Consider the following 26205-nt stretch of genomic DNA (forward strand, 5'->3'; position numbering starts at 1 on the left):
TTTGAGACAATTTACAGGTTATATAGTTATGGATATAAACAGATATGTATAGAACTATATGTATTATTTTAGGTATAATAATATAGCATAGTAATAGCGTTCTGTATGTGTTTTACTTCCATCAGTGCTAGGTCTACTTGTCAATTGCAATAATTATTATTGTCAGTAAGCAGTATGCCAGAACCACAATATCATTCAAGTTACAATGAAAGAGATTAACTTACAGTTATAAACAAACATCATGTTAAATATATTGTGCTCATCAAGTGAAGCAACCATTTTAATACAGCCATGTTATTACAGGAGAATTGTGCAAGGAGAAAAGAGATCCAGCCATATTTTTATGGTTGTAATTAGACAAGATTATACAAGAACATTTTAATGAGATCTCACTGTACTTTAATTTTTGAGTTCTTTCATGTTTGCTCACATATTTGTTCCTTTTACTTTCTTCTAGAGATGTGTTTGATAAATTGAAAGCAGATATCCGTCTCATGAAGGAAGAATTGGCAGCATTGGATAGATCACGTCAGCCAAAGGTATTATTTGCACCGATACTAATGTAATTGTAACAAGTTTTTATTTTCCCACAAGATAGGATGGCTTATTATACTTAACATGACAACAGTTGACTCTTACTATAGCAAATTTGTAAGGGCCACAGGAATAGTTTAATGAATTTCCTTGAGAATAGCACTCTGCCTATGCAGATTTGTTCAAGACTTCTCAACAATTTATTGTACTGGGTGAGTTGATATAATGGTATTTGCTAAGTGAGAGTTAATTGTATATTTCTTATTTTCTTCCATGGTCTGAGAAATGACTTTCTAGAATTCAGGACAATATACATATCCTGTGAAATATGATATACATTAACAGGCTTATCTTTCATCAAGGACAATTTGTTAAGCAACTCTGTGAGAAAAAAAAATGTATAAAAATCCTCTTTCAACTAATTGAGTGCTTTATAGAATTATAAAAGAGTTTTAATGAATTATATCAGTGCACAACATTATAAAATAGGTTTTAATGAATATTACACTTGACAAGAAATTGCTATTCTTTTCATCCATATTTTACCTTATAAGGAGAATAGCTGGCATCACCACAAGCTGTACTATCTCATAGTATGGCTTGTACGATGCAAAATTATATAAATCAAATGGATATTAAATCCAGCATTATTTCAAAGCTGAATGTAAAAACTATGAACGTTCCATACGAAATTTGACCAGAGAGCTTATGGAAATACACTTGCTGGCATTTACGAGTTTCTCTAGTGCAGACCTTATAGATATATTGCTGGAATAATGCTGGATTTAATATCCACTTGATTTATATAATTTTCATCACTGAACTGTAGCCTTTTGGCTCTTTATTTTAGTAAATATTTTACTCACCGACCAAGAATTCGCTTACTAAAAATACACCTCTCCAACACTTCGAGTTCTTTAGTACTGAACAAGAGTTTTTGCTATCTTAAGGTTTCTGCCTAGTCTCTGAGGAGAACTAACCAGTTCGAAACAGCTGTCAGGCCACTGAAACCTTATCAAAATGGACCAATAGAAAGTAAATATATGGATGCTTGGGAAAGCAATCATGTTTTCTATAAATTCCGCACTAGGGCAACTCGTAAATGCCAGCGAGTGTATTCTCATAAGCTCTCTGGTCAAATTTCATATGAAACTTTCATGCTTGATTTATATAATTCATTAATGCAGTTGTCCAGAAAGACTCATCATGGATTGATTGACTCTCCCACCTTTAGAACTGCAAAATTTCTTTCATGTTAATTAACTGCCCATAGTGGACATTCCAGATCATTCATCAAGAAGTTCACACATTTTGTAGAAAAAATCAAGAATATTCAAATACAAGAGTTGGATATGTTAGTCATCTTTGACATTGTTTCTCTATTTACCAACATTCCATTATCTCAGATTATTAATTTATTATATGATTATTTCCCTCCTTATGTTCTGAAGATGGGGTGCTTAAGGATCAAAGCTCTATAAATGAAAGAAGACCTCCACATAGCCTTTAAAGGAATTCGGAGAACAGACCAGGGCTTCTGACCTAATGTCCAATCCTCACCTTCTCGTGGTGCACCCTTTTGGGTATCTACCTGGATACTGAACGAATGAGGATGGGCTGACGGTTTGGGATTTAGCTGGCCAAATTGTATTCTTATTGGCTTAAACCACAATACAAAGTGATGGTACAACATGACAGAATTTTATACCGGCTGGGGCATCACCTGGTTAAACAAGGCCCCCATTGTTTTCGCCAGGGGAACCAGGGAAAACAGCGAAAAGTCAGCTACTGGAACAAATCTTAAAACACACCCCCAACCCAACATCACCAGAGTTAAAGATCGGTACTATCAACGTAAGAAACCTGAATGGCAAAGAAATGAGCTAGCTAAGGAATTAGATAAGTACCAGATCTACATAATAGGGGTGAATGAAACAAAAAAGTCAAAAACTGGTGAGATCTTTCTGAGCAATAAATACAAAATGTTATATTCAGGAAATGACAATCAAGGAAAAGAAGGAGTAGCCATAGTATTCAACACTAAATATGAGACTAATCTTCTTAAATGGCAGGCAGTCTCAAGTAGAGTGATGTGGGCAAATATGAGAATGAGGAACAGGACAATGAGACTTATTTGTGCCTATGGTCCTACAGAAGGTTCTACTAAGGTAGAAGTGGAGGAATTTTTTTGAGGCTTTAGAGAAACAACCGACACACTGAAAAATGAAAAGTTAATCATTGTTGAAACAACTTTTCTGTTGTCTAAATAGCAAATAGAAAATGATTATCAGACCTACAAAAATATTTTGGTAAAATTTGGAGAAAAGACAAAGCTAATAATAATGGCAAATACCTAATGGATTTCTACTCAGGACACGGACTGATTATTACTAACACAATATTCCAATATAAAAATGTGCACATATTCAAATGGAGAGAGGAGGCAAGGAATAAGAAAAGGCTCATTGATTATGTTATTGTGGATAGTGATGTTTTCTCCCTGGTGCAGGATAACACAGTATACAGAGGATTTGAAATTGAAAGTGATCACTATTTAGTCTTGAGCAGAATAAAATTCAATTTCATATTGAAAAGAAGAACATATAAGAAAGTTTTCAAGCGAATAAAAGTTGAGCAGCTCTCAGATATGAACCGTAGACTAAAATAAACAAACCTTATTCAAGAAAAAATGAAATAGTTTGAGAACAGGAACCAAACCTTGGAGATTCAGTGGCAAACCCTGAAGAAAACATTGATTGATTGATTCAGCCAGAGAGGCATGTGATGAGGTTGTCTACAAGGATAGAAAAATCAGAAACTCCATGGTAGACACAGGAAGTTAAAGAGGCAGTGAAGGAAAAGAAGAAAGCATGTCAAAAGTTATTGGCAAATAAGTCAGCTTGTGCTCTTAGAAAATACAGAGACAAATGTAAGAGAGCTAAACACTGTTTAAAACTTGCTAAACAAAATTCATGGGAAGACTTTCGTAAGAACATAGAAAATAAATATCAGGTGACAAAATAGTCTGAAGGCTGTTGACAAAGCTCAGAAATGGAGGAAAGAGTGCTGTATTAAGACTAGAGACTGTGATATAAGAGTTCTGATGGCATCAATGGAAGAAGCATATAAAAAATGTGAATATCAAAAAAGAACTGGCATTATTGTTAGAAGTTTTTCACTTGGTTTAATCCTTTATCCAAATGTAAGCAGACAGGTTTGCACCTGGTAGTGACCTTTCGCATAGTGCATAGCATTATATATGCCCACAAGGAGATGTGCTTTGCATTATGGGATACTAAGGCAAGTGATGTGAAGTCATTAGCGTCTTTATACAAGTTGCCCAAGCCTGAAAATAGTTCAGATGCAAACTTTTTGCTTACACGTGGATAAAAGATTAAACCAAGTATATAATTTCTTGGTATCTTTAATTTATGAACTTGACGTTAATTAGGCTTATGCATCCTTGAATAATAAACACTGTGTAAAATTAGCTAAACAAAAGTCATGGAGGACTTTGGCAAGAACATAGAAAATAAATATCAAGAGGGGGTGGTAAGATGTTCTGGAGGTTGTTGAAGAAGCTTAGCAATGGAGGAAAGAGTACTGTAAAAGGAGTTAGAGGTGATAAAGGTAACATGAAAACAGGAGAAAAAGATATCCTTGAAGTATGGAGTAATTACTTTGAAAAATTGCTAAATGAAACAAGCAGTGATAGCACAGTGGTAAAAAACACTCAACAGGCATACATCAGGAATACATATCCATACTTGAAGTAGAAAAAGCCATCAAAGGCTTGAAATGTGGAAAGGCAGCAGGCGTAGATGATATTCGACCAGAAATGCTGAAGAATGGTAGTATAAAAGTCTTACAGTGGCTGCACTGCATAGTTCAGAAAGGAGGAATGAATTCCTGATGATTGGAGTAGTGCTCTCATGGTATCCATGTATAAAAAGTGAAATAAAATGAATATGAGAATTACAAAAGGTATTTCCCTACTGAGTGTTTCTGCCAAGATTTATGCAAGTATACTTGAGAAAAGGTTGAGAAGAATTGTGGAAGAAAAGCTTGGTGAAGAACAAGCTGGATTCAGGCCAAATAGAGGCCGTCAGGATCAGATCTTCACTTTACGACAAATAGTTGAGAAATCATGGGAATATAACAAAGATCTATATTTAAGTTTTGTCGATCTGGAGAAGGCATATGACAAGGTGCCAGGAGAGAAGCTGTTGAATATGGTTATATGGTGTCAATGGAGCATTACATCAAACAATACTTTGTCTTTATTTGAGTTGTAAGTTGGAAGTATAGGAAGATGGTTTAATGTTAAATCTGGTGTGAGACAAGGATGTAAATTATTCCCCCTCTGTTATTCATTATCTATATGGATCACATTATGAAGGAAAGTGGTATTAAACATGATATCAAAATTGGAGATGTTAATGTCAGCTTTTTGCTTTATGCGGATGATGTTGTATTTCTAAATAAATCCGCTACTAGTCTGCAAGATTCCCTGACTAAATTGAATAACTGTTGTAACAGATATGGTATGAAGGTCAGCAATAAAAAGACAAAGACAATGAAAATAGGTAGAATTGTTGAAAATGTCAACTGTGTTGTTAACAGAGAACCTGTGGAACAAGTAAAGCATTTCAGCTACTTAGGCAAGATTTTTAGTGAAGATGGTAAATTAAATATGGAAATAGACAATAGAATCAACAAAGCTGGTGTGGTAGGAAGTCAATTTATTGATACAGTCATACCCTGACTTACGCAAATCCAGAGTTACGCGGTTTCTTATATGTATATATTCCCGTCCTGCTTCACGCCTCACCACTAGTCGTATCTTTCAGGCGCCAGCCGCATTCACCAGTGTCGCACATGCTGTGAACAAGCACTGACGTGTTTCACGTGGTCTCCATTCATACATGATTTTTATAGTCTACAAACCTTGTGATTGTTTAATGTTATGTTCTTCATAAAAATTTTATCACATAAAAAATAATAATGTCATCCAAAAGAAGCTAGTCCGATTCTTCTACAGCTAATAGGAAAAGAAAAACATTGACTTTGGAAACAAAACTCAACATTATTAAGGATTTTGAAGGCAGAATAAAAATTTGTGAGCTAGTAAAGAAGTTCGATCTACAGGAATCCACAGTAAGAACAATCATAAAAGAAAGGTTTTCAGATTTTGGAGGACATAGATTCTAACGAGGAACGAATTGTAACCACAAGGCAAGGAATAAAAAAATCATTAGCTTGCTATGAAGAAATTTTGCGTGACAAGAAAAAGACATTATGTTGTCAGATGAATCTATTAGATTTTATGAAACCATCGACATCAAAATAACTTTCTTTTTTTATATGTACGAAAAACTACAATTATGATTATATTTCTTAAAAAAATAGGTGTTTTTGTAAACCTTTGGTCCCAATTGTATGTTTGTATATATAAATTACATGCAAAATTATACCCTGAGTTATGCGAATTCCACTTCTGCGCTTTTTGTTTGTCTCTCCTACTGCATAACTTCGGGGTTTATCATTTTTAATGATATTAAAAATGAGTATATTAGGAAAGAACTTGACATTGTCAGCATCCAGGAATGCGTTAGCAGAGCTAATCTGAGGTGGTATGGTCACTTAAACAGAAACGGTGAGGAAAGATTTGCAAAACAAGGGTTCTCTCTCCCAGGTTGGCAGGAAAACGACCCAGAGGAAGACCAAGATATAGGTGGATTGATACTGTACAAAGTTCCTTAGATGATAGAAATATAAGATCTTATAATGTTGGAGTCTTAACAGGTAACAGACTAATTTGGAGGAAAATTGTAGATTGGAAGTTAGTAATGATGTAAATTTTTCATGTAGTACTATCATATCCTGTACACCCCCCTTGAGGGTACATGGCAGGAATTTGATGATGATGAATTATAAAAATAATGTAAAATGATAGTCATTTAAAACAGAAAGTTTTAAGTGATTATATCATTTTATTATTGTGAATGATTAGGAATTGAATGATCAGCTAAACAAGACCCAGAAGAAGACAATGATATACTTGGATTGATGCAGTTAGGAAGTTTTGTTTACAAGAACAAAATAAAACAGTTGATTGAATCAGAAACCTGACAAATAATGAAAGCAAAATAATTTATTAAATAGTTATCATTTCACTGGATTTCCAACCAGCACAAAATACAACTTGCTTTTAAACATGTTTTAAATCTCTCAACTAGGTAGTTGCAAAAACATTTCAAATTGTAACTAAAAAAGGAAGTTATGCCCTGTTGTAGCAGACTGGTTAAAAGAAGTTAATTCATGGAAGTCAGGCTAGATGTGGATGTAGCCTGATTGAGATCTGCAGCGAATGAATGTAGCCATATTTGTTGAGGTCCAGAGAGTGTTTCATAGCTGATGCCAATTCTGAAAACAGTCTCTCAGAGTTGTGGTGACTTGATTTCTTTCTACGATTTAATCCCATGTGATGGGGTATCTAGAGCATGGTCTATTAGTCTTTGTTTGCTTTATTGATAGGGATATAGTTTTAATGCTCTTGAAAGTCATTGTTCACATATCTAATAATATTGCACATGCAGCAAGTTTATTGTGATCTTGTATGTCAGATGAGGGAGGGATAGAGGAACATGCATTATAAAGGAGTTGTAATCATTAGCTGAAAAGGTGTGGAGAAGATAACTTGTTCCGTGGTAAGTATCATTAGAGCAAATACCTCTGGATCTGTATATAAGTGTTTTGAGGATGCTTTTGTGGAGTATACGATGAGTTTTGTTTAGAAAGACTACATTTTTATTTTTTTATTAGGTGACTTTATGTATTAAACAGTTTTATTAAAAGCATTGAAAAGAAATGAGGTTAATAAAAACATACATTTCTTTCTCCCTTTATTTACCGTAATGTAATAGTTTCTTTAATACCTTGTGTAATTTAATTCAGAGTTCTGATTAAATTCACTTATCTTTGTCTTCACAAAGAGAATAAAAAAAAATTAATGTTATGTAATTCATTCTGTAAAATGTTATTAAAATGTATTGTAACTTTAGTGTATGTTATAAAGCATTGCTAACTTCCATAACATTTTGTAATGTCGGCAAAGACAAACTCATGTTGTTGACAGTATACATAGTTCAAGTACTGCAATGTATTTCAGCCAATACCAACAGTTTGAAGCTGGTGCATGATGTGCAGATTGAAAGAACATGATGAACAGTGAAGAAACATGGCTGGGTAACTTGATTATGGGGTAGCCATTTTAGACTGAAGAAAGGATTATAGAGACATATTCTGAGGCTAATGGTTTTATCTGAAAGTAGTTATTTCTTTTAAATATTGTATGATCTCCAGAAGATAATCTAGCAGAAGGCCTCAAATATTGTTTTTGTTGTAAAGCAGCGTTTCCCAAATGGTGGGTCACGAAAGCTAAATGCCGGATCACCTAAAAAAACTCTTGAAAAATCTAGGTGTTTCGTTTTTGGGTTTTCTTTGTTTCATGAAACTCTAAAATACGAGTAAATAGCATTTAATCGGGACTAATGAATAAATAATTTAATTAATGGAGACGAAAAACTTGCTCTGTCCTCATCGCCAGTTCACAGTCTTTTTGTTCGTGGTAAAGTAGCTCAACTAATGGCAAGGTTGTGCAGCGGATTTTATAATTTTATAAACTTTATAAAATCTCGTCCATTGAATTCAAGATTATTTTATGCGTTGTGCAAAGAAATGGGGAGAGAACATGAACATCTTCTTTTGCACTGCGAGGTGCGATGGCTGTCAAGAGGGAATGTTTTAAGACTTACTGAAATGAAGAATGAAGTTTTCATGTTCTTAGACCAACATCCCCCAACGGCTAGGGATGTAATATTTGAATTTAAAGACAGTTTTCATGATGTCAATTGCTTAATCAAGGTTGCCTATCAAGGGAATTACAAATCTTTTACAAAGCTAACAGAATTACAAAAAGAGAATAATACGAGTTATCTCATCCATGCCGGATGAGATTTCAGCTGTTATCAAGGAACATATGCTGGGACTGCAGGCAAGTGTGAAGGAATATTTCCTCCAATCAACAGCAACAAAGCATGGATAAGGAACCCTTTTACAGTGAATGCAGAATCTGAGACAGAATTGCCAGATTCAGATATTGAATCTATAATTGAACTGTCATGCGATACGGCACTCAAAGACCTCTTCAACACAATACCACTGATGAATTTTTGGCTGTCTTGCCATCAGGAGTACTCAGTTTTAGCAGAAAAAGCGATAAAATTTTGAATGCCTTTTGTCACATCCTATAAGTGCGAAATAGGCTTTTCAACACTGGTATTTCTAAAAAATAAATATAGAAATCGATTGGAAGTCAAACCGGATTTAAGAATAAAGTTATCTTTTCCTCCAAACCTGAAGTTTCTAATTAACAAACAACAGCATCACACTTCTCATTAATAAATTACTTGGCTTTAGTTTAATTTCTTTATATTTTTGCAAGAGTAAATGAAAACTCTATGAATATTCAAATCTGTTTTATTTTGCCTATTGGCCATAAAAATTTTACTGAGTCACGAAGATGAAGTATTAAAATAACCGGGCCATGGAAAAAAAAGTTTGGTAAACCTTGTTGTAAAGGAATATGCAATAGCTTCAGTTGGAAAGAGCAAATTCCAATCACGACTTGTGTCTACTGTTTATTAAACCCTGCATTTCTTCCTTCATTGGATGGATTGAAGATAGACTCTTTTATTTTAAGCAGAAGGTTCTGTGCTTCTTCAAACCTGTGTTCTTAGTGTGTGTATTACAGAATACTTGGAGACAAGGGAAAAATATTCAGACAAGAAGTGCGGTGCAAAGCTATAGTTGTTTAATCCTAGAGAGGATTAGTTAAGGAATTTGTTGTCTTTGTTTTGCTTGTTGTTGGATTTTTTAATTCCTGAATTTAAATTTTGTAGTTGATTGTGAGAGAAAGTGTAGCTCTTTACAATTATCTTTATGTAAATAATTATGTTTACTGGATATTACTAACACGATGTTCCAACATAACATAAAAATGTGCACAAATTCACATGGAGAGAAGAGGCAAGGAATAAGAAAAGTCTCATTGACTATGTTATTGTTGATAGTGATGTTTTCTCCCTGGTGCAGGACACCCGAGTGTACAGAAGATTTGAAATTGGAAGTGATCACTATTTAGTCTTGAGCAGGATAAAATTGAATTTCATTTTGAAAAGAAGAACATGTAAGAAAGTTTTAAAGCAAATGAAAGTTGAGCAGCTCTCAGATGTGAACTGTAGACTAAAATAAACAAAGATTATTGAAGAAAAAATAAAAGAGTTTGAGAACATGAACCAAACCTTGGAGATTCAGTGGCAAGCCTTGAAGAAAACCCTGATTGATTCAGCCAGAGAGGCATGTGGTGAGGTTGTCTGCAAGGATAGAAAAATCAGAACTCCATGGTGGACACAAGAAGTTAAAGAGGCAGTGAAGGAAAAGAAGAAAGCATATCAAAAGTTCCTGGCAAATAAATCAGCTAGTGCTCTTAGAGAATAGAGAGACAAATGTAAGAAAGCTAAACACTGTGTAAAACTAGCTAAACAAAAGTTATGGGAAGCTTTGGTAAGAACATAGAAAAGAAATATCAAAAGGTGGCAAGATATTCTGGGAGGTGGTTAAAGAAGCTCAGAAATGGAGGAAAGAGTGTTGTAAAAGGAAATTAGAGATGATAAAGGTGACATGAAAACTGGAGAAAAGTATATCCTTGAAGCATGGAGTAATTACTTTGAAAAACTGTTAAATGAAACAAGCAGTTGTAGCATAGTGATAAAAAAACACCCAACAGGCATACAGTCAGGAATACATATCCTACTTGAAGTAGAGAAAGCCATCAAAGGATTGAAATGTGTAAAGGCAGCAAGAGTAGATGATATTTGACCAGAAATGCTGAAGTATGGAGGTATAAAAGTCTTACAGTGGTTGTATTGTGTAGTTCAAAAGGCTTGGACAGAGGGACAAATTCCAGATGATTGGAGTAGAGCTCCCATAGTATCCATATATAAAAAGAGAAATAAAACTGAATGTGAGAATTACAGAGGTATTTCCCTACTGAGTGTTCCTGGTATGATTTATGCAAGTATACTTGAGAAACAGTTGAGAAGAATTGGGGATGAACAAGCTTGATTCAGGCCAAATAGAGGCTGTCAGGATCAGATCTTCACTTTACGACAAATAGTTGAGAAATCATGGGAATATAACAAAGATATGTAATTAAGTTTCGTAGATCTGGAAAAGGCATATAACAAGGTGCCAAGAAAGAAGCTATTCAAAACTCTACAGTTATATGGTGTCAATGAGGCATTATATAAAGCAGTAGTTGGTCTTTATTTGAGTTGTAAGTGAGCAGTTAGATTTGAAGGAAGTACAGGAAGATGGTTTAATATTAAATCTGGTGTGAGACAAGGATGTACATTATCCCATCTGTTATTCATTATCTATATGGATCACATTATGAAGGAAAGTGGTATTAAACCTGATATCAAAATTGGAGATGTTAATGTCTGCTTTTTGCTTTATGCGGATGATGTTATACTTCTAAATAAATCCGCTACAAGTCTGCAAGATTCTCTGACTAAATTGAATAACTGTTGCAATAGATATGGTATGAAGGTCAGCAATAAAAAGACAAAGACAATGAAAATAGACAGAAACATTGAAAATGTCAACTGCATTGTGAATGGAGAACCTAGAGAACAAGTGAAATATTTCAGCTACTTAGGCACGATTTTTAGTGAAAATGGTAAATTAAATATAGAAATAGACAACAGAATCAACAAAGCTGTTATGGTAGGAAGTCAACTGAATAAATTTATATGAATGAGAGAGAAATTAGTCAAAACACTAAATTAGCTGTATACAATGACAGTGTTCAAACCAATTTTAACTTATGGATCTGAGAGATGGGTTAGAAATAAAACACTTGACCAAAGACTAGAGACCTTAGATATGAGAGTTCTGAGAAAGATTAGAGGCATGAACAGATGGCATCAATGGCAATATTAAATTTAAAACCAGGATATTAGGAATGAATTTAACATTGTTAGCATCCAGGAATGTGTTAGCAGAGCTAATTTCAGTTGGTGTGGTCACTTAAACAGAATGGGAAAGGAAAGATTAGCAAAACAAGTATTCTCTCCTAGGTTGGCAGGAAAAAGACCCAGAGGAAGACACAGATATAGGTGGATTGATACTGTAAAAAGTGCCTTAGAAGATAGAAATATAAGATCTGATATTGGAGTTTTGACAAGTAACAGAGTGATTTGGAGGAAAATTGTAGATAGGAAGTTAGTAATGATGTAAATTTTTCATGTAGTATTATATCCTGTAAACCCCTTGAGGGTACATGGCAGGAATTTGATGATGATGATGAGTTTTAAATAGTTTGGGGAAATCTAGATTTGTTTTCAAGTTAGATTAATATTGGAAAGAAACAAGAAATATTTCAATAATACTTGTGGTACGAACTTAGCCTGGTAATTTAACATATGTGGTTTTTAATAGGTATCAGCAATTAAACATGCACAAATCACACACACACACACATCAGACAAAATAGTTTATAGTTATCACATTTTTACACTGTGCAATTAGTAATGAATGATGGTGTTTTATGTGGGCACCTTTCACTGTGTGTGTGTGTGTGTGTGTGTGTGTGTGTGTGGAGGGACCATCAGAGGATAAGAAACCATTGAAAGACTTAGCTCATGTGTCTAGGAAAAGAAGATATACTCCTTGTGTGAATACATCAGACAATATATTAGTTTTGTTAATATTTTTATCTGTATGTAAAACTGTTCTTTTAAAATAGTTGGCAGTAGAGAAATTCTTATGCCAGATATAAATTCACTGCTATGCATTAGAAATAAAAAGGACATTTTGCTTAAAAGAAAACAACAACGAAAAAGTTTTAAACTTGTTTCTAGTATAAAAGTAGTTCAGCTTCACAATCACATTTAATCTATCTTAAATTTAAAAGTTACTCTCATAATGAATTGAGAGTGTAGTAATTGCAGTTTGTTTCATCTTCAAGTCACAACCTGTTATCTCATATTTCTTTGTTTATGTAGTAGAAGGGAGTTTTAGTTAATTAACTTATGGCGATGTTTATAATCATCTCATTTTGTTTGCAACAGCAAACAAAATGTTATATTATAAAAATGTTATAATAAAAATGGGAATGAATGAAAACTGGAAAAGTTTATTTTTGGGTTTCGATGTGCTATAAATAAATTTAATATAAACCAGAAGTAATTATATTTTTGCAAACTGTATATTTTGTGTTGTTGAATTTCATATTTTGAAATTCATATTTTTATCCATATTTATTGTTGCACTTGTTATTTCAGGAGCGTAGTCTTGCAAGTCTTGATTCCAGCCTTAAATCTATGGAATCTACAGAACAATCTCTTCGAAGTGAACTTCAGCAAGAATTGCTTACCCAATTATCTGTAACTGATCAGCAGGAAGTAGATAGGCTTAATGATGACATCCGCAAACTTACTCAAGAGAACAAAGAAGCATTCAGTGAAAGAATGAGAGTTAGTTTATATGTTATTTGTGTACTTCTTTTTCTTTGTTACTGTTATGTAATTCATCATAAAAAAGAAAAATCAAAGCATATAATTTTTCCTGAAAGTTACAGCATGAATTTAGTATAAATATCTCTATACAAAAATTTAATAATAATCCAGTTTAATAGTGGTATTCTTATTATTGTATAACATTGAGTAGTGACCATCATCATGATTTTTTGGTGTATATCCTCAAGGTATATTGCAGGTGCTTTGATATTCCAGCATATTTTTCTATGGGAAAAACCTTCCCTTTATTAGACAACTGTTGGACAGAATAAAGTTCAACTTGACTAAGTTGAATAAGGAAACGGCATACAAATAAAATATCATCATAATCAAATTCCCAATATGCACCCTAAAGGGGGTGTACAGGATAATTATGATAGTACTACATGAAAAAGTAACACCATTACTAACTTCTGATCAACATTTTTCTCTCTAAATTAATCTGCTATCTGTCAAGACTATAAAATTATCAGATCTTATATATTTCTGTCTTTTAAGGCACTTTTTATTGTATCAATCCATCTACATCTTGGTCTTCCTCTGGGTTTTTTCTGACAAACCTAGCAAGGAACGCCTATTTTGTTAATATTCCTGATTTCCTAAACACATTCCTGAATGCTAACAGTGGCAAGTTCTTTCTTGATAACCTTATCTTTATCTTCAGTTTTCATGTTACCTTTATCATCTCTGATTCCGTTTACAGTATTCTTTCCTCCATTTCTAAGATTTTTCAATACCCTCCAGAATTTTAATGTGGTACTGCCATTGATGTCATCTGTTGACTCCACTAATCTTTCTCAGAACTCGCATATATCAGGTCTCCAGGCTTTGATTAAGTGTTTTATTTCTAACCCCAGCTCTCAGATCCATAAGTTAAAAATTGGTTTTCTTTGTCATTTTATTGCTGATTTTCATATAAAATTTACTACAACAATTATTCAATTTAGTTGGGGAATCTTGCAGATTTGTAATGAATTTATTCAGAAGTATAACATCATCTGCATAAAGTGAAAGAAGAGCTAAGGTGAACATTGCCAATTTTTATATCAGATTTAATAATACTTTCCTTTATAATGTGATATGTATAGATAATGAATAAGAGTGGAGATAATGTGCACCCTGGTCACACACCTGATTTTACATCAAGCCATCTTCCCATACCTCTTTCAGTTTTAATTACTGACTTACAGCTTAAATAGAGACTATGTATCGCTTGATATAATGTCCCATTTACACCATATAACTAGCATTTTGAAGAGCTTTCCTCTTGACACTTTGTCGTATGCCTTTTCCAGATCAACAAAACCTAAATACCAATCCTTGTTATATTCCCAAGATTTCTCAACTATTTGTCTTAAGGTGAAAATCTGATCCTGACAACCTCTATTTGTCCTGAATCAAGCTTCTTCTACCTAGCTTCCCTTTCACAATTTTTCTTAGCACTTTCTCAAGTGCTAAGAAAAATTGTGAAAGGGAAGGAACACTGAGTTCCTGGTAAGATTTATGCAAGTATACTGTGCTTGATTGCAATTATACCAGGTAAGATTTATGCAAGTTATATTATGTCTGTAATTCTCACATTCAGTTTTATTTCCCTTTTTATACATGGGTACTATGAGAACTTTGCTTTAATCATCTAGTATTCGACCTACTGATCTTCTAATTATTCATTGCAGCCACTGTAAAACTATTACACTTCCATATTTGAGAATTTATGGTCGAATGTCATCTACTCCTGCTGCCCTTCCACATTTTAGGTTTTTGATGATTTTTTCTACTTCAAGTATGGATATATATTCCTGACTGCGTTCCTGTTGGGAATTTTCTACCACCATTCTGACACCGATTGTTTCATTTAGAAGTCTTTCAAAGTAATCACTCCAGACATCTAGAATATCTTTATCTTCAGTTTTCATGTTACATTTATCATCTCTGATTCCTTTTACAGCATTCTTTCCTCCATTTCTAAGATTTTTCAATACCCTTCAGAATATTACCCACCTTCCTGACACTTATTTTCTGTGTTCTTACCAAAGTCTTTCTATGACGTTTTTTAGCTAATTTTACACAGTGCTTCACTCTGTAACATTTTTCACTGTATTCTCAAAGAGTACAAGCTCGCTTACTCACCAGAAACTTTCGATATGCTTTCTTCTTTTTCTTGACTGCGTCTTTAACATTCTGAGTCCACTGTAGAATTTGCCTGAATCAATGAGTGTTTTCTTCAGTTTGCCAAATTTGAATTTCCTAGGTTTGGTTCGTGTTTTTAAACTCTTTGATTTTTTTTTCTAAAATGTTGTTTGTGTATTATAAGTCTACGATATACTTCATTCTCCATTCACAACACAGTTGACATTTTCAATGATTCTGCCTATTTTCATTGTCTTTGTCTTTTTATTGCTGACCTTCATACCATAGCTATTACAACAGTTATTCAATTTAGTCAGAGAATCTTGCAGACTTGTAGCAGATTTATTTAGAAGTATAACATCGTCCACATAAAGCAAAGAGCTAAGATTAACATCACCAATTTTGATATCATGTTTAATACCACTTTCCTTCATAATGTGACCCATATAGATAATGAATAACAGAGGGGATAATGTACATCCTTCTCTCACACCAGATATAACATTAAATCATCTTCCTGTACTTCCTTCAATTCTAACTGCTGACTTACAACTCAAATAAAGACTAAGTATTGCTTGATATAATGCCCCATTGACACCATATAACTGTAACATATTGAATAGCTTCTCTCTTGGCACCTTGTCATATGCCTTTTCCAAATTGACAAAACTTAAATATAGATTTTTGTTATGTTCCCATGATTTCTCCACTATTTGTTGTAAAGTGAAGATCTGATCCTGACAGCCTCTATTTGGGCTGAATCCAGCTTGTTCTTCACCAAGCTTTTCGTCCACAATTCTTCTCAACCGTTTCTCAAGTATACTTGCATAGATCTTGCCAGGAACACTCAGTAGGGAAACCTCTGTAATTCTCACATTCAGTTTTATTTCCCTTTTTATATATTGGTACTATGAGAGCTCTACTCCAATCATCGGGAATTCGTCCCTCTGTCCAGGCTTTCTGAACTATGCAGTGCAGCCACTGTAAGACTTTTATACCATCATACTTCAGCATTTCTGGTCGAATATCATCTACGGCTGCTGCCTTTCCACATTTCAAGCCTTTGATGGCTTTTTCTACTTCAAGTATGGAAATGTATTCCTGACTGTATGCCTGTTGAGTATTTTTTACCACTGTGCTATCACTGCTTGTTTCATTTAGCAATTTTTCAAAGTAATTACTCCATACTTCAAGGATATCTGTTTCTCCTGTTTTCATTTTACCTTTATCATCTCTAACTCCTTTTACAGCACTCTTTCCTCCATTCCTAAGCTTCTTCAACAACCTCCAGAATAGTTTGCCACCTTCTTGATATTTATTTTCTGTGTTCATGCCAAAGTCCTCCCATGACTTTTGTTTAGCTAGTTTTACACAGTGTTTAGCTTTCTTACATTTTTCTCTGGTCTCTGTATTCTCTAAGAGCACAAGCTGACTTATTTGCAGGAACTTTTGATATGCTTTTTTCTTTTCCTTCACTGCCTCTTTAACTTCCTGTGTCCACCATGGAGTTCTAATTTTTCTATCCTTGCAGACAACTTCACCATATGCCTCTCTAGCTGAATCAATCAGGGGTTTCTTCAAGACTTGCCACTGAATCTCCAAGGTTTGGTTCCTGTTCTCAAACTCTTTCATTTTTTCTTCAATAATCTTTGTGTATTTTAGTCTACAGTTCACATCTGAGAGCTGCTCAACTTTTATTCGCTTTAAAACTTTCTTACATGTCATTCTTTTCAATATGAAATTCAATTTTATCCTGTTCAAGACTAAATAGTGATCACTTCCAATTTCAAATCCTCTGTATGCTCTGGTGTCCTGCACCAGAGAGAAAACATCACTATCAACAATAACATAGTCAATGAGACTTTTCTTATTCCTTGCCTCTTCTCTCCATGTGAATTTGTGCACATTTTTATGTTGGAACATGGTGTTAGTAATAACCAGTCCATGTCCTAAGCAGAAATCCAACAGGTATTTGCCATTATTATTAGCTTTGCTCTTTTCTCTAAATTTTCCCAAAATATTTATGTATGTCTCACAATCATTTCCTACTCTGCTATTTAGATCCCCAATAAGGACCAACTTTTCCTTTTTCATTGTGTCAGTAGCTTTCTCTAGAGCCTCAAAAAATTCCTCCACTGCTACCTTAGTAGAACCTTCTGTGGGACCATGCACAAATAAGTCTCATTGTCCAGTTCCCTATTCTGATATTTGCCCAAATCACTCTATCTGACACTGCCTGCCATTCAAGAAGATGAGCCTCGTATTTTATGTCGAATACTATGGCTACTCCTTCTTTTCCTTGATTGTCATTGCCTGAATATAACATTTTGTATTTATTGGTCAGAAAGATCTCAGCAGTTTTGTCTGTTTTGTTTCAGTCACCCCTGTTATGTTGATCTGGTGCTTATCTAATTCCTCCGCTAGCTCCATTTCTTTGCCATTCAGGCTTCTTATGTTGATAGTACCGATCTTTAACTCTGGTGATGTTGAGTTGAAGTTTGTTTTCAGATTTGTTCCAGTAGCTGACTTTTCGCTGTTTGCCCTGGTTCCCTGGCGAAAACATTGGGGAGGCCTTGTTTAACCGGGCGACGCCCCAGCCGGCATGAAATTTTGTCATGTTGTATCATCATTTTGTATTTTCGTTTAACCAGTTGGAATACAATTTGGTTGGCTAAATCCCAAATTGCCAGCCCATCCTCGTTCGTTCAGTATCCAGGTAGATACCCAACAGGGTGCACCACGAGAAGGTGAGGATTGGAGATTAGGTCAGAAGCCTTGGTTGGTTCTCCGCATTCCTTTAAAGGGTATATGGAGGTCTCCTCTCAGTTTTACAGCTTTGACCTTTGAACTTTTAAATTTTTATCCCCCAATACAACAAGATCCCTTGCCTCTTCAGTTTCTTGTAGCATAACCCGCTAATGTTGCTGGAACTCTAATCACGCCAAAGTACATAATTTTACACTTACTAACATTAACCATGCTACCAGCCAAGATGTTTATCATGGATGCGAAGTGCATATTAAAATTGTAATACCATTGATATCACATTGAAATACATGATGGATACGAAGCGTTTGAGGATGCATATTTGATCCATAATGGCAGGTAAGGTGGTTTAACTGATATCCATTTTCGTTTGCCCAGAATTCCAGTCTATTCAAATCATTTTGTAATTGCTGAATATCAATAGCATTTACCTGATTGCCTTGCCTATCTTTGCATCATCGGCAAACAATTGCACATATGATAATAGACCCTGCTTGATGTCATTAATGTATAGATTGAACAATAATGGCTCAAGGATTGAACCCTGAAGTACACCACTGGTCACCTTAAATCTGGCAGATTCACACCCACCGTATACCACTTTTTGATATCTGTCAACCATCCCCTGACCCAAGTCAGGAGTTTATATTCCAATCCCATATTCTCCAGTTTATGCAACAGCCTTTTGTGTGGTATCCTATCAAATGCCATAGAAAAATCCAAAATTATCATAGTGTATCCATTCACTTTATCCATCTTGGCCGTAACATTGTTATAAAATATGAGCAAATTGCTAAAACATGACCTTCCTTTAGTAAACCCATGCTGCTCCTTGCAGAGTATAGCATGTTTGTCTACCCATTTCTGTATGTGAGTTCTTACCATGTTCTCTAAAATCTTCACTACCACACCAGAGATGCTAATAGAGCAGTAGTTAGACACATCAGTTTTTGCACCACCCTTGTGCAATGGAACTATCATACATTCCTTCCATTCCTGTGGTATTATTCCTGAACTGAGACTCAAGTTATACAAATGTGTAAAAGGACTAGCCAATTCAGCTGAACATTCCTTTAGCAAACAGGCTGATATTCCATCTGTTCTTATTGACAAATTCTTATCCAGGTTATGCAACAGCTCTTGAATCCCATTTTCATGAACCTCTAACTCTTCATCCAACATAGCAGTAGCACTATGCTCCATTCTACATACACCCGGTTGATATATCATAGCAAAGTTAGCACTCATTAACTGACCAATCTCCTTAGCTTCTGACACTTGTGTACCATCTGCATTCAATAAAGTTATTCTTACACATTTATTCTTTCTTTTGCTTCAGCATAATGATAAAATTCTTTTGGATTGCCTTTAGCTTGCACGGTCAATTTCTTTTCATACTCTGTTTTAGCTTTCCTCACAATACTCGTTACTTTTCTGGCCTGAGCTTTATATTTTCATAACTCCTCTCACTCTTATTCTCACGTATACAAATAAAATATGTGCCATAAAAAAATTAATAAATTTAATGTGATAATTGAATGGTTAATATGAAAAATGTGAATATAAAATCTGTGCATTACAGGTTTATGTAAAATTAAAGTACAGAAAATTTTAAACTATATGTATATAGCAATCCAGTGTTTGATATACATACAAGAAACATACTAGTACATATATATATATATATATATATATATATATATATATATATATAGGGGTTTTACTGTGTGTGTGTGTGTATATATATATATACACACACACACACACACACACACACACACAGTAAAACCCCTTTTTTACAATTTCCAGGAGACTGACGGGGAAAAGTGTGAATAGCAGGAAATGTAAAAAACATTGAAAAAAAAGGCTAAAAGATGACTTATTGCTAGTATGTGACTCTACATACTAGATTACAAAATTTAATAACCAAAAATAAATGAATTTACAATTACTTACATTTATCTATTTAAAAAAAATCTTTAATTGTTGATTGTTTTTGCTTTTCTTTTTCTGCACTCTTATAAGTTCCACCTGCCTCTCCATAGTGTATAAGGCATTAAATGCTCCATTGTCTCCTGATGCACTTGCAGTGTACCGCCTCAAAACAGAGATTGCTTCCATTGCTTCTTTACTAGTAGGGATGGTAGGTTTTTGATTATGGTCTTCTTCAACCACTTCTTCTTCACCAAGGTGGTTGGAAAGGATATCTTCTACACTTGGTACCATTGATGTGATCACACCAGCATCAACATCAACATAGTCTTGAAATGAGTAAGACTCATCCATCACATACCAGTTGTTGGGCTCTGACATATCTTCTTCTTCCTCCTGTAGTTGTTCCTCCTCTATCACAAACATAACTCCTACCTTCCCGAAACAGTTGGATATGGTTTCAGGAATAACATGCAACCATGCTTTGGCCACATAATACATGGCATCAAGGATTGATATGGTCATTTGTTTTGAGTCTATACCATTATCATGCATAAACACAGCTTTTTCAACAAGCATTTTTCTATATTTCCAAATTCATGGATCATGCCCAGATCTAATGTCTGAAGCTCACTTGTACAGTTAGGGGGGAAAGAACACTAATCTAATGTTGCTGAGCTGCAGATCTTCAAGGTGTGCAGGACATTTGTCTAGCAGTAGTAGTATTTTGCCGTGATTTGCCCCCATTTTAGCATCCAGAGCATGCATGGTGGATGTGAAGATGCTGCCGGTCATCCATGCTGTGCCATTGGCATCGTACTTAGTAGGCAGATTTTTCACATTCTTAAAACACCTTGGCTTTTTAATTTTACCAATTACCAGTGGAGGTAATTTTTCTGATCCATCAGCATTGACCATGAGCAAAACAGTTACCCTCTGCTTGCTGAGTTTTCCACCATGATCCTTCTCTCCTTTAAAGTGCAATGTTTTACTTGGCAGAATGTTATAAAAGAACCCAGTTTCATCAACATTGAAAATATTTTTCGGTTCGTAGTCCTGAATAATAACTTTAGTTCATGTTTCTACTGGTTTAAAGTTTCCCCTGCAACACTATTACTTTCTCCACGCACTTGATTATACACAGTATTGTGACAAGTCTTGAAACAATCAATCCATCCATTTGACGCAGTAAAACCAATTAATCCCTAACCTTGCAGCAAATCCAAGGGCTTTCACTCGGAGTATAATACCATCAACTGGAATACCCGACGCTCTTGTAGAAACAAACCACTCCGCCACAAGTTTATCCAATTCATCGTATGTTGATGGCCGGATATATTTTCGTTTTTTTTTTTTTTTGACATAGTGCCAGATTATAATAAATTTAGTTTAATCCTTTATCCAAGTGTGAGCAAACAAAGTTTGCGCCTGAAAGTATCTTCAGGACTGGTTTGTTTTGCATTGAGTTCAATGCTTGACCTGTTTTTTACTATTGTGTTCAAAGTGGACATGGAGAGTCCAAGATCTTTTGCTAATTGCACATGTGTTCCGGCATGCCAATCTACACTTCCCAGAATTGCCATCTTTTCTTCTACCAAAATACATTTCTGTCTTTTTGGTCCATGTTACTACCACTACATCCACCACCTCAACTTGAAAGCAACTATCACACGCTGAATTACGTAGCAGAAATTCTGCAATATCAATTCATACTGTGATTGAAAAATCACAGTATCGTTCATCACTACATCACTTCTGCATGCGTGCAAGTCACCGTGATGGCAGAAATGAAACTACAGTTGAAAGCACTGCCATCTAGGAACAGAAATGCGCAGATTTCCATATAAATCGATTTGAATGAGAGGAAATTGATTCAGAAATCAGTGTTGCCAACCGAGAAAAAACCACAAATCATGGGAAATAATGTTCACATCAAGTTGTTAATGATGGGAAAATAACATATTGTAAGAATAGGCCTTAAGACAGGACCAACGGAAAATGACGTAAATTGTGGGAACGTAAAAACGGGGTTTTACTGTGTGTATATATATATATATATATATATATATATATATATATATATATATATATATATATATATATATATATATAATGTATGTATACTCTATGTGGAAAAAAAAAAAGTGTCCGGAACATTACAATAAGTCACTTGTTCCAGAATTCCTTTAAAACTGTGGGTGAGCTCGTCAGACGTCGTACAGTACTGTATATCATCCACTCGTGAAACATGGCCACACATGTTGACCTTACTGTCTTCCAACAAGGTGTTACTCTAGGGTACCATATCAGCAACCTATCCGTGAGTGTGATTGCAGAAAAATTGCAACACTCACAGTCAACTGTTCAAGAAGGCATTAGCAAATGGAAATATGAGGGACTTACGACTACCAAGCAACGTTCAGGAAGGCCATGTAAATTGACGGAAACTGATAAGAGAGTTCTTAAACTTGTCGCTTGTGAGTACCATCATTCCTCTGCACAGATCATCACCAAGGAATTGAAAGAGTTAACAGGTGTGAGTGTGTGCATGAAGACCATTCATAAGGAACTGCAGAAGTTAAATTTCCATGACTGAGTTGCTGCATATTAGCCATTAAGAACTAATATGAATGCAAGTAAGCAACTTGCTTGGTGCAAAGAACATCATCGATGGACCCCAAACCAGTGGAAACAAGTGGTATGAAGTGACGAATCACATGCAGCACTGTTTTTAAATCCGATGGTCATTGATGGGTGTGGAATATTCCAGGTGAACAGTATCTGTCATCGCAACTATTAAATAGCCTGTGTATCTCAGTGGATGTGGAGTTTGCATACCACGGCTCTTGACTGCATGAAGGAAGACTTGGTTTCAAATCTAGTCGGTGACTAGATTAAATATTTCTGCTGGCCTGGTTGGCTGAGTGGTTAGCATATCTGCTCTCTACCCAAAAGGTTGTGGTTCGAATCCCACAGTGGGGATGAATGTTTGTGGTTGTCTGTGAAAATACTAGTGACGGTGGTTGGTGGTAGATGGCATTGCTTAGATACAATTTGTTGTAATTGGTGGGTTGAGTGGTGGAGACAGAGTTGTAGAGTAAGTTCCTTCCCTCGATGAGTCTTTGTACTCCCTGCAGGTGTCATGTAATAATAATAAAAGTATAGCAACTTTACCACCTATCTAATATGGTGATGGCACTGCCATGGTCTGGGGATGTTTCTCATGCTGTGGACTCTGACTGATGGTGGTTATGGATGGAAACAGGAATGCCACAAGGTACCAGGACATTCTAGACAATGCTGCATTGCCTACACTTTACCAGTTTTATGGAGATGGGCTGTTCTCGTTTCAGCATGAGAATGTGCCATGCCATAAAAGCATGCTCCATTTCAGCATGGTTTGAGGATATGGGTGTACAGAATTTGGAGTGGCCATCTCAAAGTCCCGACCTCAATCCTATAGAGGCCCTTTGGGATGAACATGAACATTGGATTTGGTTAGAATGACACATTTGACTTCTCTGTCTGAACTGACCACTGTTCTGCAGGAGGAATGGGAAAATATTATTATTATTATTATGTGACACCTCCAGGGAGTTCAAAGACTCGTCAAGGGAGGGACCTACTCTACAACTGTCTCCACCAATGAATCACAACTACACTAACACGATCTACCGCCCACCACCACTACTATTTTCACAATTACAAACATCCATGCCTGCAGCAGGATTCATACCTGCAGCCTTATGGCTGGAGAGCGGATATGCTAACCACTCAGCAAGCCAGGCCTGCAAGTTACTAGCATCTCATTGAAGGTGGGCTAACTCTTTATTGACTTTGTAATAAATGCAGTATTGTCTAAACAGCACTGATGTCTGGACACTCTTTTCCACATTGGGTATGTATGTATAAAATTAATATTGTACCAAAGATAGGAATTTTTGAAAAAAAACAAAAAAAAAACATGACAAACCATTCAGATAATATTGCTTTCCATTCCTTTTTTTTTTTTAAGAGTTGCTTGATTTTTTAAAATTTATTTTTATTTTTTATTTCACTTCCACACAAGAGAGGCCACAAGGCCTGTAGCAAATAAATGTTGTGTTTAGGTTGGGTGAAGAGCAAATTAATCTGTTGATATTCTTGAAGAGTTGGAGGTTGTAGTCTTGCAGAAATACTTGATGTGAGAGGCTGTTCCACAAAACTGAAGTGGATGGAATAAAAGATGTTGGTTCAAGATACAAGAGTGTACAAGAGGATTTGAAATAGGAAGTGGCCATTAGTTAGTTTTGAGTAGGATAAAAATGAGTATCACATTGAAAAGAACAGTATGGAAGAAACTTTTAAAAAGAATTAAAGTAGAGCAGCTTTTATAGGTAAATTGTAGACTCAACTATACAAACTTTATTGAAGAAAAAAATGAAACAGTTAAAAAACAAGAACCAAACCTTTGAGTCTCAGTGGCAGTCTTTGAAGAAAACACTGAATGATTCAGCTAGCGAGAGAGGCATATGATGAATAAATCTGCAAGGATAGAAAAATAAGAACACTATGGGCACAAGAAGTTGAAGTAGTCATGGGAATACTTCGGTATGAATATAGAAGATAAATATCAGAATGGAAATCCTATAGAATAAGTAAAATATTTTAGCTATTTAAGCATAGTTTTTTGTGGAGAGGGCAAGTTAAATCTCGAAATAGACAACAAGATAAGCAAAGCTGGTATGGTGGAAAACCAGTTGAATACATTTATATGGAATAAGAGATAAATTTGCTAAGAACATTAAACTTGCAGTATACAAGACAGTGTTTAACCAGTTTTGAGTTATGGATCTGAGAGCTGGAGTAGAAATAAAGCACTTGATCAGAGATTAGAGACCACAGATTCTACCTCAGATGGCATCAGTGGTAGAATCATATTAAAAATGAAGATATTTGGAAAGAAATTGGCATTGTTTGCATTCAAGAATGTGTAAGCAGGGCTAATCTAAGATAGTATGGTCACTTAAACAGAATGGGAGAAGAAAGGTTAGCAAAACCAGTGTTTGATGTCAAGATGACAAAAAAAAAAAAAAAATCCAGAGTAAGAATAAGGTATAGTTTGATTGATCCAGTCAGAAGCCTTTAAAAGAATAAAATGTTGGATACTACAATATTTGAGTGCTGACAAGTAATAGTAATAGACTAATTTGGAAGAAAATTGTTGATAGGAGATAGTAATTAATGTAAACTTAATAATGTATTGCTGCCATAGCATCTATCCTGCAGATCTCTTTGTGTCCACATTGCACTGTCCATTTTAGAGATTTCTTAACAAGCAATTGCTAATACTTCTGGCAGGGACTTGAGAAAAAATATTCATTAAGCAAGATTTTGCTATTTCATTAGTCTTGTGACTAGTTTTTTTTCCAGATTAGTCTGTTATATGTTATCTTTTTGATTTGACACATTTTGCATGCTTTTTTTTTAGTATTCCTACTTTTTAAAAATCATTCTAATATTGGTTAGAATGCAAGCAATCTTTTAGCAAAAATGATACCAAATTGTGTTAAGAGTTAAGTTAGTTGTTAATTTTGGAGAAGATGATAGTCTAAACCAGTCAACCTTTCTAAGCCCAAGGACCAGTAAAATGCCTAAAACAATGCTACGGACCACTAAGTTATGTAATTTTTTTAAAATGTATGTGGAGATTACCAACATTTACATGTACATATTACATTTACATATACATATACAACATTTTACTTATATAAAACATTTACAAATACATATGGAAACATAATTAAGTTGGAAGTAAACGATTAAAAGTGTATCATCACTGAACAAAGTTTTAATTTTTATTAAACAAATAAAGGTATCAGTTTCCAATTTCTGTGGGCAAATGAATGGGTAAACAGTGCCATCCCACTGAAAACCCCATTCATCTGCCCACAGCAACTGTTATATTTTATATCTAATCCACATTCATCTCCGCACTCATTAAAATCACTCTACAACAACATTTTTAATGCCGTTGGTACCATGGGCAAATGAATGGGGAATGTCATCGCCATCCTGCTGAAACCATTCATCTGCCCACAATGACGTTTATCTTTAATCCCCATTCATCTATCTACAGCTTTCATTCGCCATTCATCAATATACCCAACTATGCCTGCCTGTAGAGAAGCCCATGCATTTTTCCCACTGGATCCCTTTC

At 34.9% G+C, this 26205-nt stretch overlaps 1 protein-coding gene across 1 annotated transcript in view; it reads left to right on the forward strand.

Annotated features, from left to right (window-relative positions):
• The window catches only part of SMC3 (structural maintenance of chromosomes 3), a 450203-nt gene that overhangs the window by 263584 nt on the left and 160414 nt on the right, over positions 1-26205 (forward strand). The window contains exons 20-21 of the mRNA XM_090391130.1: positions 458-539; positions 12945-13136. Of these exons, the coding sequence (XP_090247256.1) occupies positions 458-539; positions 12945-13136 (274 nt within the window). The remainder of the gene's footprint in view (positions 1-457; positions 540-12944; positions 13137-26205) is intronic.

This window comes from Typopeltis vanoorti, chromosome 4 (genome assembly GCF_054136105.1).
Source record: "Typopeltis vanoorti isolate ZY-2024b chromosome 4, IOZ_Tvanoo_1.0, whole genome shotgun sequence".
In the NCBI taxonomy this organism is placed as follows: Eukaryota; Metazoa; Arthropoda; class Arachnida; order Uropygi; family Thelyphonidae; genus Typopeltis; species Typopeltis vanoorti.